We start from the raw sequence: 17274 nt of genomic DNA, 5'->3' as shown, positions 1-17274 counted from the left end.
GCTCCCGATAAAATGGCCTAAAGCCTGGCGTAATCTAGTATTTAGCGACTGTCTCTCGGATAGCACCAGAGAGTGGAAAGGGTACTGCGAGTTCATGTGGGTCGAAGATGAGGTTTTCGACAACCCATACCTCTAGTCCTGTGGCTTTTTCCTTGAGAGATTCAGTCGGAATTTGGATCTAACCTCCGAATCGCTATAGCGGTCAGAGCCCACGGGTACCGGGGGTGACCAGTAATCTCCAAACAATCCATGCTACTACTATAACGTTATGATCTGATATTTGATTATCTGACTGGCGTTGATTCTCCGTCGTTTACTAGATCAAAGACAGTAGAGATTTTGTGTAGGTTCAGATTCAAAATGGCCAATCCTTTTAAGTTCGGGTTTCATGGTTATAAACTGCTGAGCATTCTTGAGTGCATACTTGTATTCAGTGAAATATAATTAATTTTATTCAAAGCGTGAGAATATAGAGAGCGTCAATTTTCCCCGGCTCGTTTCCCCGTCTTTCTCTCCGATAGTAAGATCATTGTATTAATATCATCTAGAGAGAGATTGGACTGCTCTATATAATTTCGAGAAAGGTCTAAAGAGGCAATGAATATGTCACATACAATGTATACCATACAACATTAGAGGTAAAGGAAAGAGAGCAGATTAGAGCAACTTTCACCAAAAATGTGCTCAATCCAACTCCACCTGTGGATATCTACCTTGGTGGCTCTAAGATCCGTGCTATAACGTCACTTAAGAGGGGCATCCAGCTGAGGGACCTTGGTGGTATATCTCTTGTCTACACTCCCGCTCTTCCTCTCACTATTCTCTACACGTTTACATCTACAATTCCACCATGTCTTCTCAAACTCACACTCTGCCTCCTCTCCCCTACGCATACGATGTAAGTCTTATCCGGTCATGAATCTTGAGAGTCTCCTTCCATGAAGCTAACAATGAACAGGCATTGGAGCCTATTATCTCTAAGCAGATAATGGAGCTGCACCATCAAAAGCACCACCAGACATACATCAACAATCTGAACGCGGCACTCTCCGCTCAAGCATCCGCAACTGCATCAAATGACGTCCCCACCTTGATTGCACTGCAGCAGAAGCTCCGCTTCAACGGTGGCGGCCATATTAACCACTCTTTGTTCTGGAAGAACCTGACTCCCCCCTGGCACACTTGGAAATGACATCGGCGGCGCACCCACTCTGCGCGACGCAATCATCTCCCGCTGGGGTTCGTATGAAGACTTCGTCAAGGCTTTTAACGCTGAGCTGCTCGGCCTTCAGGGTAGTGGCTGGGGATGGTTAGTGAGTAAGGGTGGTGCCAAGGGGCGACTTGAGATTGTTACGACTAAGGATCAGGATCCTGTCAATGGACCTGATGTGCCGGTCTTTGGTGTTGATATGTGGGAACATGCCTACTATCTCCAGGTGGGTTGAGTCTTATACTTATGTCCCTTTTTTTGTGTATTTGTCTGCTAATCTGCGTTGGGTATAGTACCTGAACAACAAGGTTGGCTATATCGAGGGAATTTGGAAGATTATCCACTGGGCAGAAGCGGAGAAGCGCTACACTGCTGGCGTAGAGAACCCGCTGAAGCTGTGAGGTCGGTGATGAGCTAAAGATTCCAGTCTCATATGACCCTGTACGCTACTAGGAGTCCTAGTATTTCCAACTCAAACGAAATGATTCATGTCTCCAATTATGTCTATGATGTATGTTTGTAGATAGTAAAATCTCGTCGCGCTAATTGTAACCCACCACTCCAATCCCCATAATCGAACCTCCTTGCTCTCTAACCGTCACCTGTCGGCCAATGACACCCTTCTCCGAGACGCCTAGGTCTAGCCTTTCGGGCAGCTCAAACTCGATCTCTCTCGAATTCGCCGTTTTGGAGCTCTTGTCCTGTTCCATATTCAGGTGGAATTGATGAAGCGGGGAGGTAGGTTGTGATGTAGTAGAGAGATCGCCATATTTCCTGACATGAACTGTAAGCCATTTGTTCATCCAAACAACTCGTAGGATTAAATCCACTCACTCGATGCGCATATCGACATTTTGACATCCCCTAAGTGCGTGGTATGTATCTGCATCTTCAGTTCGGAAGACTGCTCTCGTTTTACAGGTTGTTGCATCCGTTTCACGGAAGAAAAGAGAGTATGATGACATTGAGGCCGTCGACGATGACGATACAAATGAGGATACTGATTCTGGTGACGAGGAAAGTGATGCATCTGAAGCCCTCGAGCTTGGACGAGTCTCTCGAGGGAATATGACGGCAATGGTGCCTCCAAATGTTGGGCGGTTGGTGTCTCCACACATGGTGATCTATAAAAAGTGAAGATGTTGAAATGAGATGAGATGGAAGAGGGTTGATATACAAGTAACTATATTGACTGTAGGTAACAAAGACAAATACGAAAAGACAAGGCAGACCGTCTAAATAGGATTCCCAATAAACCCCCAAGGTGCTCAAGGTGAGAGTGATCGAGCACGAGTGAGCACATTAAGTGGATTTCCTCAAATCTGCTCATGTGGGGCCCCTTTGATGCCTTGCGGCCTTACGGCCTTACTGCCTCAGGGATCAAAAACTGCCCAAGGCACTTTTGTGATCTGTCACTATTTATAAATAGGCCCTAGTATATACTTCGTTTCACTATCAGCGCTTATCCCAGTGTCCAATGCGATCAAAATGGTGAGATGAGAGTCTGGGTAGGGCCGTATTGGGCAACCGTACCCCTCCTCTCCACTACAACATACACAACCCACCATCAACAAAATGGACCAGCCATCTCCTGCCGAGGACTACTATAACCTAGGTGACTACCGTCGCAATGTGACCACAACGAACGAAGATGCCCAACTTTGGTTTAGTCGAGGCTTGATCTGGGCCTACGCCTTCAATCACGAAGAATCTGCCCGATGCTTCGAAAAGGTCGTCGAATTCGACCCCACATGCGCCATGGGATACTGGGGCATTGCCCTCGCCCTGGGTCCCAACTATAACAAGCCATGGCAGATATTTGATGGAGAAGATCTCTCCGCCACCACGACTCGCGCCCATCGCGCGATTCTACAGGCGAAGAAACACGCTCCCGCCGTGACACTTTTGGAAAATGCTCTTATCGATGCACTGCAGCACCGATACCCCCAAGAACAGCCCGTAGAAGACTGCACAGAATGGGATAAGAAATACGCCGACGCAATGACATTAGTGTACAATGACCACCCGGATGACCTCGACGTGACCGCGCTGTACTGCGATGCGCTGATGAACTTGACTCCATGGGGTTTGTGGGACATAAAGACGGGCGAGGCTGCACCAGGGGCAAAAACATTCGAAACAAAAAAAGCGCTAGATAGAGTCTTGGAACGAGACGAAGCCCTCGATCATCCCGGCATCTTACATCTTTACATCCATCTGATGGAAATGTCCCCGACACCTGAAATTGCCCTGCCGATAGCGGAGTACCTGCGCGGCCTTGTGCCTGATGCTGGCCATTTGGAGCACATGCCCTCCCATATCGATGTCTTGTGTGGTGAGTACAAACGCGCGGTCGCGGCGAATACATCTGCAATCCGCGCAGACGATAAGTTCCTCGGCAACCAGCCCCTGGGCCACTTCTATAATTTGTACCGTGCACATGATTACCACTTCCGCATGTATGCTGCTATGCTGGGCGGCCGATCGAAGGTCGCACTTGAGTCTGGGGCCGAGCTCACGCGGATAATCACCGAGCCTCTTCTGCGCATCGAGTCTCCGCCGATGGCAGATTGGCTGGAAGGTTTTGTCGCTATGCAAATGCATGGATTTGTGCGCTTCGGTCGCTGGGAGGAAATCATTGCCACAGAGCTGCCGGAAGATGCAGAGCTGTACTGCGTCACCACTGCAATGATGCACTATGCAAAGGGCGTCGCGTTTGCTGCTACCAGCTGTGTGCCGGAAGCAGAAGAACAGCGAGAGCATTTCCTACGAACAATGAAGCTCGTCCCTGCTTCGCGCACGATCTTCAATAACCGTTGTGTTGACATTCTTGCCGTTGGTGAGGCGATGCTCGATGGCGAGATTGCGTATCGCCGTGGCGAATACAATGCTGCGTTTTCGTATCTCCGGGACGCCGTGCAAAGGGATGATGCATTGCCGTATGATGAGCCTTGGGGCTGGATGCAGCCGGCTAGACACGCACTGGGGGCATTATTGCTGGAACAGGGTCGCGTTGAGGAGGCTGCGGCCGTATATTCTGCGGACCTTGGAGTTGACACATCTCTGCCTCGTGCTTTGAGGCATCCGGGCAATGTATGGGCTTCGCATGGGTATCATGAGTGTTTGGTCAAGATGGGCCGAAAATACGAGGCACGTGCCATGTTGCCGCAACTGAAGATTAATTTAGCCTGGGCGGATGTGCCTATTAAATCGTCGTGTTTCTGTCGGCAGATAACTGAGTGATATCTCTTTCCTATTTGGAGTTATATCTTTGTCTTTTTGAATATTGGTTGAGATGCATTTGTTTGAGGTAGCCGGAATCCACTGTGATTCGTGAGATTGGCGATATCACTGCCGTCTACATCAAACATCTAAATAATTGGCTAGTATGAGGCGCCTGGGTCAGAAACGTGACATCGCAGTTAGAATTGCTGGCTGCCATGGATGCTTCTATTGAGCCATATTGTACCTGTGCAAAATGTGCGGACATTGGAGGATGATGCTTAGAGGTCATTATGGGGTGCCAACTCATAGTCGGCCATACTATAGAGCTCGTATCAGAGTATTCAAATCCGCAGGTTGTCCCTTGTCGACCGGCTTGGACACCGTTGTCAACTGATGTCTCACACTGTTTACGATATTAAATATTATATGGAGCCTTAAAAGTGTTCAAATAACCATGAAAAATTATTGGGAGCTATTTCATAACGTCCTTGCCATCAGACATCCTACCTGGAGGTTCTGTGAAACCGCCAGTAGGGACTAGCTGTGATTAGCTCTACGCTGGACCAGTCTGGCCCTTCGCTTCATGGAGCTTGACATTGTGAATCAAATTTGCTTAATATCAAACCTCATCTGTAGGTTTCCGACAATCGTCCATGTGTAAATGGCGTCGATGCGATGCGTGCCTCTTGCCCAGGCCCCTAACACCAGACGAGCCACCCCCCTTCCTAGCTTTGTACCCAAGAGCTCCTGATACTCTCTAGTACCGTATGTCCAGCACTGTGGCTCGTGGTCATTAAACCAATCCAAATCATGACGAGGGTATAGATGGGTTTCCACGTAGGGCCAGGTGTACAGGTTCTGAACGTTGAGAAAATAAACATACTGGAGCGTATCGATGTGGTTATTGAGCTGGTACTGCGCCAGAGCCACTTGAGCCCAGTATGGCCCAAATCGTCTTGTAATGTTCTCAACGAAGATAGCACCGGGCCCGGTGCGGTGCTGATAAACAGTCCAACCCTCATGGTCATAATTCCAGTGTCCATATCGCCTCAGGTAAACATAACGCCAATCATTCCCCGTCGAGAGCCCGATTGACTCGATCCTGCCCGCTTCCTCCGGTGCTGATCTATTATCGTCTAGATACACTTCGAAGTTGTGATCCTGGAGCGGGTGGTTGATTAAATCTTCCCAGGTGACTCTCGATCGTCGGATTGGACATATTGTTGCGCTTCGACCGGCTATCCACGCTTGGTATTGAGCTCCGATGGCTCGGTAATTGGTGATAGTATCATCCGAAACATATTGGTCCCAGGAGATGTCCGAAGAGGGGAACGGTGGAGGTTGAGAAGAACTCCCATCAGTACGTCGTCTGAATTCTATCGACATGGCGTCCGAGAGTTGCCATCTTCGCGTTCGAGATACACGGGGTGGAGGTGACGCCTGTTGAGATGTTTTGCTATCGGCGCTGCGCCATCGAGTGGATTGGTGAGAATGTGTTTCATCTCTGGTGCTGTGTGTTCGCCTACCACGAGATACTGGGGATGATTGGTAGCCTCCTGGAGCTTCGCCGGGTCCGTCGAGAGAGTAGTGGCGCAGGTCAAAGCTATGGATGCTAGTGTTGGTAACATGTCTCTGACATCTCAGGTGTGAAATCAAGGATTGTTGTGGAGCTATCGGGTTAGCTGTGGTGTTGACATTGTCACTTTCCGATCTGCCTTACCTTGTCTGATCCCGTCTTGGCCAGTCTCGTGTTGGCTGGACTCACCATCACGATGGGAGCGATGCGGGCCTATACGCACTGACAAAAGATGTTGCCGTATCATCTTTAAATCAATTGGAAGGAATTGTCACTTGGGTTGTGCCTTATGATTTGTTGGTGCAAGAGTGTAAGTTTGAAGTGAGCCCTCGACAAGTGATTGACAAAACTGGCGTGGATGCCCTCTATGACATTTTACTTGTTATAAAGAGAACCTCAGACATTGCCTACCTACTGGCTGCCACGCACTTTAAACTAGCAAATGTTCCTCGTGAGTATTTTGAAACTCGCTATATGTCGCCTGAGCGTGGAAATCCCTAGATATCATAGCCTATGAGAGCAATAGGAGTTTTGAATATTCTATAACTTCCTACTCCTCAAACAGCCGTCAATATTCAATCAGGAGCAGACTTCATCCTATCCTTCTTTTGGGCCTGACAAATAAAGGCCACGACAAACTGAATCAAACGAATATATGCAGTAATTTGCAATGTTCTGTATCTCAATTTTACATAGTGTATCTTTCACCTCGAGGTTCGAGGGTTTGAATAACTTCAACAAAGTCGTAGACTTCAAGTTGAGCTAATTTAACGCTCAAAGTTTAATGAAGAATCATTGCGCTACTTGATTCCTTCCTCGATGAGTTCGTTGGTTAGAAAAATGCGACTAAACACTCAGACAAATAGAAGATTGGAGCGAAAGGAAATGGGTAAGACTTTCGCTTTAGCCACTAGTAGGAACTATCAAACGTAAAAACAAACGTATTTATAGAAATAATTCACCTCAAGGCTCGATATGCCACTCCCTTCCTACCCGAGAACGCCAAGCGATGCCAAGACAAACACTTTTGACAGTGAATTACTGGCTGAATGGGTAGAAAAGAGGCTCAGTTTGGCGCCAGAGTGTGGATTGGACCTTGTTTAATTGGCCTGTTCATCGAGTCTACTGGTCCGAACGGAATTTGTGGGGTCGTCTTGTATAGGCCCTTGGCGTTGCCACCGCATCCTGAGGGCTGTGTTAGCATATAAAAGGCAATGATTAGCATGACATATGAACGGTTTTTTTCTAGTTGCATACAAGATATATAAGCGAATCATGGGGATTTCCGCATCGTCTCTTTTTTTTTATCTCGCTATAATCGCCATACCATTTGATATAGTATACCACTCATAACCATGTCTACAGCCTTGAACCATCAACCTTCCCCTTCTTTCTGTATCGAAGCAATACCGAGAAAAGAGAGAAAATGGCTCTCGCTTCTGTCTCTGCGGTTTGGCGCGGTACTATCTACCATGATAGCGATAATCTGCTTTGCCTGGGCCATGGTTCAGCATCGTGAAGGAGTCGTTTCAAGCGATGGACTAGGAGAAGCATGGTCTAGCATGAACCTGGGAACAGTGAGTCTAATAATCCTCATTATGATGTTACTCTCAGGTGTCACAAGGAACGAGTGCTGATGATATTCCTGTCTTGATCAGGCCTCATACGGATTCGTTTGGTCCACTCTCTTCCTCCTCGTCGTCTTTTGCAACTGCGTAGTCCACCCTGGTGTAATAGTCACATTCGACTGCATTGCTTGCATTGCTCAGTTTGTCACAGTCTGCTTTGATTTGCACGAGCTTGCCTATTGGAACCTTGGTGGTTATGGTTACTCCAGTACCCATGATGTCGGCCCGTTGTATGGGGCCGAGTGTTTGGGGTGTTCTATGATGCTTCTTGGAATGTGAGTTTGATATTCCTCCTTTTCTTTAGGCTTTTGTACCTGACAAATGATAATCATTCAGCCTCTTCAACCTCATCCTTTGTGTGCGTGCCTCCATAGCCTGCCATGAGCTGCGGAAGGCTGGAAAGCAGCTAGATTCCAAACCCCCTTTGGACGCATGATGGCCACTGGTGGTTGTTGCTATATGTGCTATGATTTGAAGCAGCTGTACGCCCTATTGACGGTCTGCTACCTGGTGAAGTTTAATGTTTAATGTTCAATTCGTGCTTGAACAATCTTCCTTTCTTTAATGTCTAATACTACTATATATGAACGTTTCACTTTCGGGTTTAGCTTTACTCCATGGTCAAGAAACCTCAATTATTGCTATCAAGTACAGTATGGTCACCAGAACATCTTCATTTCAGGCTCCCCAATCTCGACTATCACGTCAGCAACTTGATATTGGCGGTTGTAGCAGTCAGACTTGTCCGCGCAAGAGACTCCTCATTTGCATCAATAGCTTCAGCAACAAATCTAGCAGAGGAAAACAGCTTAAAAGTTGGCTTCCAAGTAAACACCGTCTCAAACGAATCCCTATCCACTTGACCAACCAGCGTCTTCTTCTGTCCGTTGACATAATAGAATCTCCAAGCCGAAGTCTCCGTGTCCCCATTCCAAGACACATAAAGGTCAACAAGACCAGAGTCTGTTTCCAGCGCAACCAGCGCTGGACTTTCCTTCGGCGTGCCAGTCCAGTGCGCCAAAAAGCCACGGTAGCTGACTGATCCCGTCTGGATAAAAGCATGGTATAGAATCTCATTATCAGCACCAAATTCCGTGAAAGCACCCTCCGATCCCCAGTTAACGAAGATTCGGTCGTTAGAAAGAAGCTGCGCATTTCCCTGAGACTGGGCCTGGAGATCATACGGTGCCGTTGCTTCGCGGATAACCGTCGCCGTGCTATCTGTGTGGTTTACTTGGACAAGCAATGCCCGGGATACCTCGTTGTATGTGATAGTTCCGTCGCCAGAATTGTCGAAGAACGAGATTACCTCAATCCCGGGCTGGCTGAGTTGCGGTTGCCAGTGAGCATCGTGTTGGAATCCGAAGGTCCAGTTGCCAGTTTGTGAGAAGCTGGGGTGCTTGCCGCCGAGCCGCCAGATAATTGAACCGTCCGTGCCGTTGATCTTGAATATCGTGCTCGTATGTCGAGATGAGAGCAGATAGTCTCCTTCTTCGTTTTTATCTAGGCTGTTGATGTGGAAGTAATCCCATGCTTCGGCGGAGGACAGTCCGCTATTGGCCTTCGTGGAACCTAGTGTCACTAGGCTTTCTAGTTGGAGGTTAAGTATGGTCTCTGTCGGGTCAAAGCAAATGATCTTACCAGACGGGTCAACGTGTTCCAAAGCATTCCACTCAAAGATCAACTCCCCCGTGGCAATATTATTTTCTATCAAATAATCGGAATCAGCAAAGTCATCATCCATTTTTCACAACCAACAAACCTTGAAAAATCCCATTCCCCAACCACTTTTGCGAAGAATTTCCACCATAAGCCGACAGATTCGCCGGAGTCGTATAGAAGACCTCAATCAAGGCCGTCTCTCCCTGGATTACATTGAATTCATGAATCGACGCAACACGGTGGTTCCCGGCAGTTGAGGTGGCAACGTGCTGATAACTTTGATCTAGCAGGACATGCTGACCAAACCCTTCACCGTGGGAACTATCCATATTACCCTGAAATGCTTGGAGAACAGGTTTACCCTGGTATGTGGTAGGATGGAAATTACCTACGAAACCGGCGTAGTACCCTGTGCCTGCCCACACCAAGTCGCCGTCTTTGCGGTAGATGTACGGACCGGGCCGCCCGAGGGTTCCACCCATCGAGTAAGGGGCGATAAAGACGTATTCAGGGCCATCGGAGCTTGTGGCGGGGATGGTGATGTTTAAGTGAGGTGGTGAAAGGTCGGGTCGGGAGCGGTAGTAGCTGTCGGTGGTTGGTTGGGGTAAGGACGTTGTTGCTAAGGCTGCTAGGAGGGTTTGCTTTAGGAAAGCCATTTTGGTGATAGCTTTGTTCAGGTTGTCAGTTTTTTACTAACTATTGTATTCCAGAATATTTCATACCCTTCTTATACACAGCGAACAATGAAGCTCTTCGGCATCTACTAGCAAGTTAGCGTTTTCGCGATACACCTCACGGATAGCATCATTATGTCTGTACTAGATTTACGGCCTATCCTAGGGGGCTTATCTATGTTTCATTGGATTTCATTCTGTAGCGACTCATTGTGTCACCGAATCTGCAAATGGCGCAATTTGATGTAGCCGAGCTAAAACCATTTGCCGGACTTCTTTGGTTTTTCCCATAAGAGACATAATGTTTTACCGCTCGAGAATAAATGAGCAATTGGCCAATGTCGCGTTCTCCTCTTTAGGTCCGCGAGTCAGCCACATGGCGTGCGTTCAGCTTTTAATTAGTATAGGCTATCCGGCTTCATCCGTAAATGTCGGGTGCCATTATGTTTAAAACGGCCAATGGAGTTGACAGTGTAGCACAGCGCACTAGTCTGATGCGGCATGTTTTCTTGCGACACCCTAAGTTTAAGGCCTTAGTTTGCAAACTGAGGGATTAGTATTCCTAGGCATGTTGCACATTATATAATAATGATTTTCAAGGCTACAAGATGGACTTTTCTTTCCATCAAATCCAATGACGAAAGATAGTATAGGCTTGACGCATGCACTATATAGTGTAGTGATAACTCAACTATCCTATCCAACAACCTAGGTATGCGCCACACGCACGGGATGGGCCTCAGTGTTGAACACAAACTGGTTCTTTCGGCCCTTCTGGACTTGCCATGGGGCATCTATACCAAATCCCGGCATTAGCAATGCTTTATGGAAAAGAATGATGGCAACTTACCCTCTGCATGTACAAGGTACGCATATTTCAGAACTTCAGCAAAGAGGAAGCTCTCCTCATTGTCGTACTTAGAGCCACCGCCAGCTGCATTCACGTTGCTTACACCAGCAAAGCCAGACCCAGTGCGGCAGGTAGAGTTGATTGCCTTGAAACCGTTCCACACCCAGTCACGGTACTATGTATGAGTCAGTATGGTTTGAAACATTAGCAGAAAAAAAGGAACGACTCACAATTTCATTACCCGTGACGCGGTACGCGTAGTAGAAACTCTCGATCACTTCAGGGCGCAAAACATATGATCCGCTATTGATGTAGAATCCGGCCTTCTCGTAGAAATCCTTTTGGCCGGATGGCACTTTCTTCGGATCCCAGCCCCAGGAGTCTGGTCCAATGCCCGTCAGGGTCTGATTGTAAGTAGCCTCGCAGCCATGCACAAGCTCCAAGCCAAAATCGATAAAGTCTTGCCGGTCCAGCACGGTGCCGCCCAGGATAAAACTGCCGCCGTCGAAGCAGGTCAGATGCTGTGAGCTAAGATCTTGTTGGCCGTTATAGTATGAGGCCAGCCAAGTTATTTCCGGGCGAGGGGCGGGATGCGATTGAAGATGTTTAATTGTCGACTCAGCAGCGAGGACCCAGCGGTCCTTGTATGACTTGAAGCGCTTGGGGTCGTACACATACATCTTAATCAGGTACTCGTAGAACGAGTCATCACCGCCGTTCCACGAGACAGCACCGTCGGTGAAATGGCCATTGGAGATGTTGATGTTGCTTCCTACCAGGCCAGGAAATGGTTCTCCGCTTGATGGGCGAGGATTCAGAAGGTACGACTGGGCCTTCTGGCTTAGCTTAGCATACTCGTCATCACCAGTCAAATCGGACAATCGGGTCCACTCCAGCACCAATGTTCCGGTTACTGCAAGACCATTGGTGCTCGAGCCATCATTTCCCTTGGAAGCGATGTCAAGATTATTATAGGGAACACCGGACGGTGTATCAAAGGCAAACTTCAGGATATCTCCGAGCTTTTTGGACTGAACAAGCAGGGTATCGACTTGAGTTGAATTGACGGCAAGATGCGCCGCAGAGTCCTTGAGCAAATCATAGCCGGACAACATGCCACCAAGGTATCGGATAGTAGTCTCAAACAGGCTGACCTCGTCCTTGGTCTTTGAGAAATCAATAGTTTCAATGTGGTCCAGGATCTTTTGAACGGCCTCTTGGTTACCCATGATAATGGCGGTTGAGAGAGCGTCGACGGCGGAGGCTCCCCATCCATTCCTATCGCGTGTCAATTCACAGCAAGAACTGTCTAATCGGACATGCTCACCTGGAGTCACCATAGCCATTGCTCACAGGATGCAATTCGTCATGAGGGAAAGCGTATTGAACATATCCATTCCATGCATGTTGGAAGGCTTCCTTGACAGCATCGGCTTTGGCCTGTTTGTCCGAGTTGCGGCGCAAGACCACCTCTGATTCATAGTAAGGATAGGCGGCAGTAGACCCAACAAGGCCCAACACTGCCAAAGGAAGTGACAGAGAGGAGATGCGCATGATTACGCGATGGAGGGTTGGGTATAGATATACGGGTTTACGTAGGCAGGATCGGTGCAATCGTAGGAATAAATTCAATTGCGAAACGAGGGACCACCTGAACTGCAACGCAGCAGGTCAATGCAATTGAATATGGGAGTGCCGAATGATATGAGGTTGCAAAAAGAAGGTGAAAGGGGAAGGCATGCGAGCGGACACGCGACCGCGACTTATTTAATATTTTTTCCCCATGTCGCTTGCATTTCTAAAATCACCGAGCTAATAGATTCCATTCCTGGGAAAAAGAAAAGGTCTCAGACAAGATTCAGGGGTTCTTGATCTGCAAGGGCACCACTAATTATTGACGCGCATCGGAGAATGCAAGCATCTTGGTTTTCACATAATTGAGATCTTTCAATGTTGAAGATACCTATTTGATATTCTAGACCTTGGACTCTTACACTTTCGCCAGACCCTACAATATACAGGTGATCGAGCCAGACGACCCCTTGATGTGACAGAAAAACAGTCGAATGCTCTGTGTTCCAGGATATCCTTGACTAGCACAGTCTTGATAAAAAGTGCTGTCACGCTAAGTGCTTTGACATGCAACATACCCCTCAATGTGATGGGTTTTGTCACCAGACTGGAGTGTCTGACCACATGAAATTCTCCTGGTTTTGAGAGTGATGGACTTGGCCCTGTTGGAATGTGTAGTCCGTGCTTGTGAATTTGAACTTCAACTTGTCTCGGAAACATAACCTCGCTGTCTTGTCAACTAGGGTCTGTCCTCAATACAGAAAGTGTTGATATGGCATTACCATATAGTAATCTTAGATTAATGATCACGGTTTAAAAAAATCCATATGTATAGAAGTCTAACTCTTTAACACTTATAGAATACTTAATATTTCTTCCTAAACCTACTATCAAATACGAAGGACTTATTTCACACTATATATGCACTACTATATCTTCCCTATTTTTTTCTAGGAGTGAGAGGTTTCCTATTATACTTATGCTATATTTATGTACCTTTTGTATAGATGTATAAAAGATACCATAACTTCTATAAGGTAATTTCTATATTGTGGGACCCATAAATGGGAAAATACTTAGTAGGCATATCCGATTTGACCTCGAGGGAACCTCCGATTTACCCGTGATACAATCCCAAAGTAATACAGCAGAAACAAGTAGCAGTAGCGCTGCGTTTGTCTAAGGCACAGTTGCGATTCCTATTTTGGGACTATCAAGACTCACAGGCAATGACACCATCTGAATTTACTATGATGATATTTATGCAGTCATTTCATACGGTCCGCTTCGGTGATTTATCCTCGAGACAACATCGGAGTTTGTATCTCCTTCAGGCGCCGTGTATACTGAAGATATCGAGTCGGAATCTGAGTCCGAGGGGTCCCCAACGGTATCTTGAGTACATTCCGAAGGCTCTTCGGGCCTCGAAGTCGGAAACTCACTTTCACGTCGAGGAGGAATTGTTCTAGGAACGCGACTCTCTTGACTATGATCATGTGACTGCACTGGCGTATTTCTAGCGGCAGAGCCTCCAGCCCTAGAGGAGCGAGACGGTATCCCCGAAGGTCTCTGGGGAATTTGAGAGGGAAAGACAGGGGTTTGCCGAGGAATAAAGGTGTCCGACACCGGTGGCTCTTCTCTGGCTGGAGGCTGGCTAAGAATCCTCCTAGCAGGATCCGGCTCGAGTTGACGTATAGGAGATACCGCACGAGAGTCATTGCGAACGGAAGCAATTCGCGCGTTTACTAGCGGTGGCATTTGCTCACTGGGTCGCTTACCAATATGCCACAAGGGGTCGATGGACTGTGGAGGTTCAGTCCGATGGACACGCTCAGGAGTTGTTGAACGACTGCTAGGTAGACCCTGCTCTAGAGTTGAAGGTAGCTCTTGAGGCAAAATGCTTTCGCGGTCTCGTGAATTGCGAGGCTGTGAATATTGAGCCGGATAATTCCCCTGATTCACATTCTGGAGCATACTTGGGGTATAACTTGGAGGCATCCGACCAGAGTTCGCCAAAGCCTGATTGAGAAGTTCTCTCACCCGAGCCTTGCAGTCCTCCGAGATAATGGCATCTGGCGAGAACACAACTGTCTCCGGCATGCGCATGACATCTGAAACATCCATGTCGGATATACTAGTGCGAGCTAAGAGCGCCTGAAGAATATCCAGATGGCCATGATATGCCGCGTAGCGGAAAGGCTGCCAGCCGCCCTCGTCCCTTTTGGATGCCGATGCGCCGCGCTCTAGCAGCAGCAAGACCACGGGTAGATGGCCTGCCATAGCAGCCAAGCATAGAGGAGAGTCACTGCGTGACGTAGCTTGGTCCTTCTGGTAGAGAGGAGATCCTCGATCCAACAGCTTTCGCACTGCAGCCACATGTCCGCAGCGACATGCTACACTTAGCGGCCGATCTCCAGCGCTGTCCCGGGCATCTAAAGAAGCTCCTTTGTCACAAAGAAGATCCACAAGGCGTATTGAGCTCCGCGCTGCTGCGATATGCAAAGGTCTCTGCTGGTTTTGATATTCTGATGCTTCGATGTCAGCGCCTTCTAAGAGTAACAGCGTTGCTATCTCGATACTGTCTGCCATACAGGCATAATGAAGCGGAGTAAGACCTGCTGCACATTGGCTGTTGAGGTTGGCACCCTTGCGTAGTAATGGCTCAACAACAGCAAACTGGGTTTGAATAACCGACAAGTGCAAAGCCGTTCGTCCCATTGCATCAGTCTTAGCCAGAGATCCTTTCTTCTGACTGAGAATTTCCACTGTCTCTTCGTGGCCACAGTAGGCAGCCCAATGCAGGGCAGTCATCCCCTTGTCATCCATACAACTTGATGAAGCCTTTTGTTTGGATTTCAATAGGAATTCGACAGCCTGGGACCGGCCTGCTTCGGCAGCACATATCAATGGTGTCTTGCGATCACGGCCGGCAGCTTCTATATTAGCTTTGTGAGCCAGAAGCACTGCCATGGCTTCGACATGACCTGCTTCGCACGCATAGTGCAATGCCGACATCATGGTAGCATCCTTGGCCTCGATATCAGCGCCGTTTGACACAAGCATGTACACAATTTCCGCATCGCCCTGCTTTGCTGCAGTGTGCAAAGCAGTCATTTGATTCTCAGCACGAGTGTTGACCTTTGCATTATGCATAAGCAGCATTTTTACGGCTTCGTGTTGGCTTCGGTCAACAGCAATTCGCAGTGCTGTACGACCTTGATAGTTTGGAACTTCGGCAATGTTGCCCTCTTCCATGAGTAAGCTTATGACACCGCAATGACCACGCGAAGCTGCAAAATGAAGTGCGGTCCAGCCAGACCCATCCGCCGCATCTAGTCGAGCATGATGTCGAATCAAAAGCTCAACAACATCATCTTTTCCGCAGTGTGAAGCAACAAGCAATGCATTTCGACCTGATGCTTTGTGTCGCTCTTCAATGTTAATGCCATATTCGATGAGCCGTGCTACCTCACCTTGGGAACCAGCTTGGGCAGCTTTCACAATCTGTGGAATAGAGGCAGCATCCGCGCCGGTCAGATCAATGCTGATATGGGAATTTTGCTCTCGTCTAGGCTGCACTCTTGTGGAAGGTGTACCGTTACCTAATTTCGGTGAGCCTTTAAAAGACGAAGAGGCAAGATTTAGACGACTAGAGGTATTCAAGCGAAGTAGAGAAGATATTCTTTCAAGCTTAGAGGGAGATCTCTCAAGTTTCTTCGAGGTCTTAGTATCTGACTTGCTCCGGGGCAAATTTTGCAAGCCTGGACGCGGCGCTTCTTGGTAAGATGTTACCCTCCTGTGCGTTGGATATACCGGCGCCGATGGACTAGTAGGCAAGAGAAGATGATGTTGGTGGGGTGGAGTAGCATCGAATGACGGCCTTGTAACGCTGCTATTGCGCGTAAGGGTGTCTGCATAGCCTTCGTCTGTGAACGAACTTGTGCCATTATTGGTGTCGGTCTGGCTACTAGGGGCCCCGATTGACGGTACAAGTTGCCGGGGTGACCTTCGATATATCGGCATATCTGCGAGGGCGTTGTTGAACTCAAAAACTCGGTCACTGGCTGTGAAACTGCTGTTCTGCGAGATGCTTGCCGCGCTAGATGTAGCCTGACTCCGTGCAGATATTAGTGTTTCGGTGTCGTCGCGAACCCTGCGCATGATGCGACGAGTTGTTGCCTGTCTTAACAAGCGGACCTGCTCTTGTGATGTATGACTTGAAGGTTTATAAGCTTCTGTGTGGTTTCCAGACATGAGGAGATATTCTCACCACTGGCAGACTTGGAGTAATAGCTGCAATGCCATCACTTGCGCATGTAGTTTCTCCTGGTGTCCTTTCATAATATCTTCTTTCCAAATGACTCTAATACGCAATCTGAATCCAACTGTGCCATCGTTGCGACTGTCATGAACCAAAGCCATCACATCCTCAGACAGAACCTCCGTGATGATTTGGCAGCCACCCATGGCTGTAACGAGCTGTTCATTGAATTCCTCCGATACCATCACATTGGAAGAACTGAGCCGATGCCATTCCTTCAGACTCGTGAGTGCTGTCTGGATACAACTAAGCTCCTGAATGAGCGAATGGATTGTAAAATCAGCATCGCTGAACTTCCCATGTAGTTCATAGAGACCATGAATAGTCGAAGTAAGTGCGCCTAGAATCTGAACAATTGCCGAAGCAAACCCGATCGCAGATATCGGGTCCATGGGGGACTCGAGATATGAAGGACAGAGACAATGCGGGGGCTGAGGGGGGCTGAGGGGGGCTGAGATGATTAGCGCCAAATCACGGGCTAATATGATACATCTCCTTTAGGAGATACAGGCACAGACGGGAAATGGCGGCAAACCCTTGTGGTTATTCTAAGGGT

The 17274-nt window shown here is 48.0% G+C and overlaps 7 protein-coding genes across 7 annotated transcripts; 3 read left to right on the top strand and 4 right to left on the bottom strand.

Annotated features, from left to right (window-relative positions):
• Positions 1-850: 850 nt before the first annotated feature.
• Positions 851-2347, top strand: N7447_000077 (superoxide dismutase; the record flags this gene model as incomplete). The annotated part of the gene is made up of 6 exons (XM_057224353.1): positions 851-898; positions 959-1124; positions 1252-1436; positions 1504-1607; positions 1673-1721; positions 2132-2347. The coding sequence occupies 6 exons, from the start codon at positions 851-853 to the stop codon at positions 2345-2347; spliced, it is 768 nt and encodes a 255-aa protein (XP_057088369.1).
• A 438-nt stretch (positions 2348-2785) lies between these two features.
• On the top strand, positions 2786-4453 carry N7447_000076 (TPR domain protein; the record flags this gene model as incomplete). The annotated part of the gene is made up of 1 exon (XM_057224352.1): positions 2786-4453. One exon carries the CDS (start codon positions 2786-2788, stop codon positions 4451-4453), a length of 1668 nt encoding a protein of 555 aa, XP_057088368.1.
• A 585-nt stretch (positions 4454-5038) lies between these two features.
• Positions 5039-6203, bottom strand: N7447_000075 (uncharacterized protein; the record flags this gene model as incomplete). Its single annotated transcript, XM_057224351.1, has 2 exons — positions 5039-6067; positions 6156-6203. The coding sequence occupies 2 exons, from the start codon at positions 6201-6203 to the stop codon at positions 5039-5041; spliced, it is 1077 nt and encodes a 358-aa protein (XP_057088367.1).
• Positions 6204-7366: 1163 nt separating this feature from the next.
• Positions 7367-8075, top strand: N7447_000074 (uncharacterized protein; the record flags this gene model as incomplete). The annotated part of the gene is made up of 3 exons (XM_057224350.1): positions 7367-7588; positions 7670-7914; positions 7976-8075. 3 exons carry the CDS (start codon positions 7367-7369, stop codon positions 8073-8075), a joined length of 567 nt encoding a protein of 188 aa, XP_057088366.1.
• A 264-nt stretch (positions 8076-8339) lies between these two features.
• N7447_000073 (arylsulfotransferase family protein) lies at positions 8340-9957 on the bottom strand (the record flags this gene model as incomplete). The annotated part of the gene is made up of 3 exons (XM_057224349.1): positions 8340-9229; positions 9281-9346; positions 9402-9957. 3 exons carry the CDS (start codon positions 9955-9957, stop codon positions 8340-8342), a joined length of 1512 nt encoding a protein of 503 aa, XP_057088365.1.
• A 726-nt stretch (positions 9958-10683) lies between these two features.
• On the bottom strand, positions 10684-12379 carry N7447_000072 (glycoside hydrolase family 47 protein; the record flags this gene model as incomplete). The annotated part of the gene is made up of 4 exons (XM_057224348.1): positions 10684-10769; positions 10826-11000; positions 11056-12103; positions 12153-12379. The coding sequence occupies 4 exons, from the start codon at positions 12377-12379 to the stop codon at positions 10684-10686; spliced, it is 1536 nt and encodes a 511-aa protein (XP_057088364.1).
• A 1278-nt stretch (positions 12380-13657) lies between these two features.
• N7447_000071 (ankyrin repeat protein) lies at positions 13658-17110 on the bottom strand (the record flags this gene model as incomplete). Its single annotated transcript, XM_057224347.1, has 2 exons — positions 13658-16613; positions 16668-17110. 2 exons carry the CDS (start codon positions 17108-17110, stop codon positions 13658-13660), a joined length of 3399 nt encoding a protein of 1132 aa, XP_057088363.1.
• Between the last annotated feature and the right edge of the window lie 164 nt (positions 17111-17274).

Source organism: Penicillium robsamsonii (assembly GCF_028829455.1).
Source record: "Penicillium robsamsonii strain IBT 29466 chromosome Unknown utg000001l_segment0_segment0, whole genome shotgun sequence".
Taxonomy (NCBI): domain Eukaryota; kingdom Fungi; phylum Ascomycota; class Eurotiomycetes; order Eurotiales; family Aspergillaceae; genus Penicillium; species Penicillium robsamsonii.
This window is presented reverse-complemented; position numbering and strand designations above follow the sequence as displayed.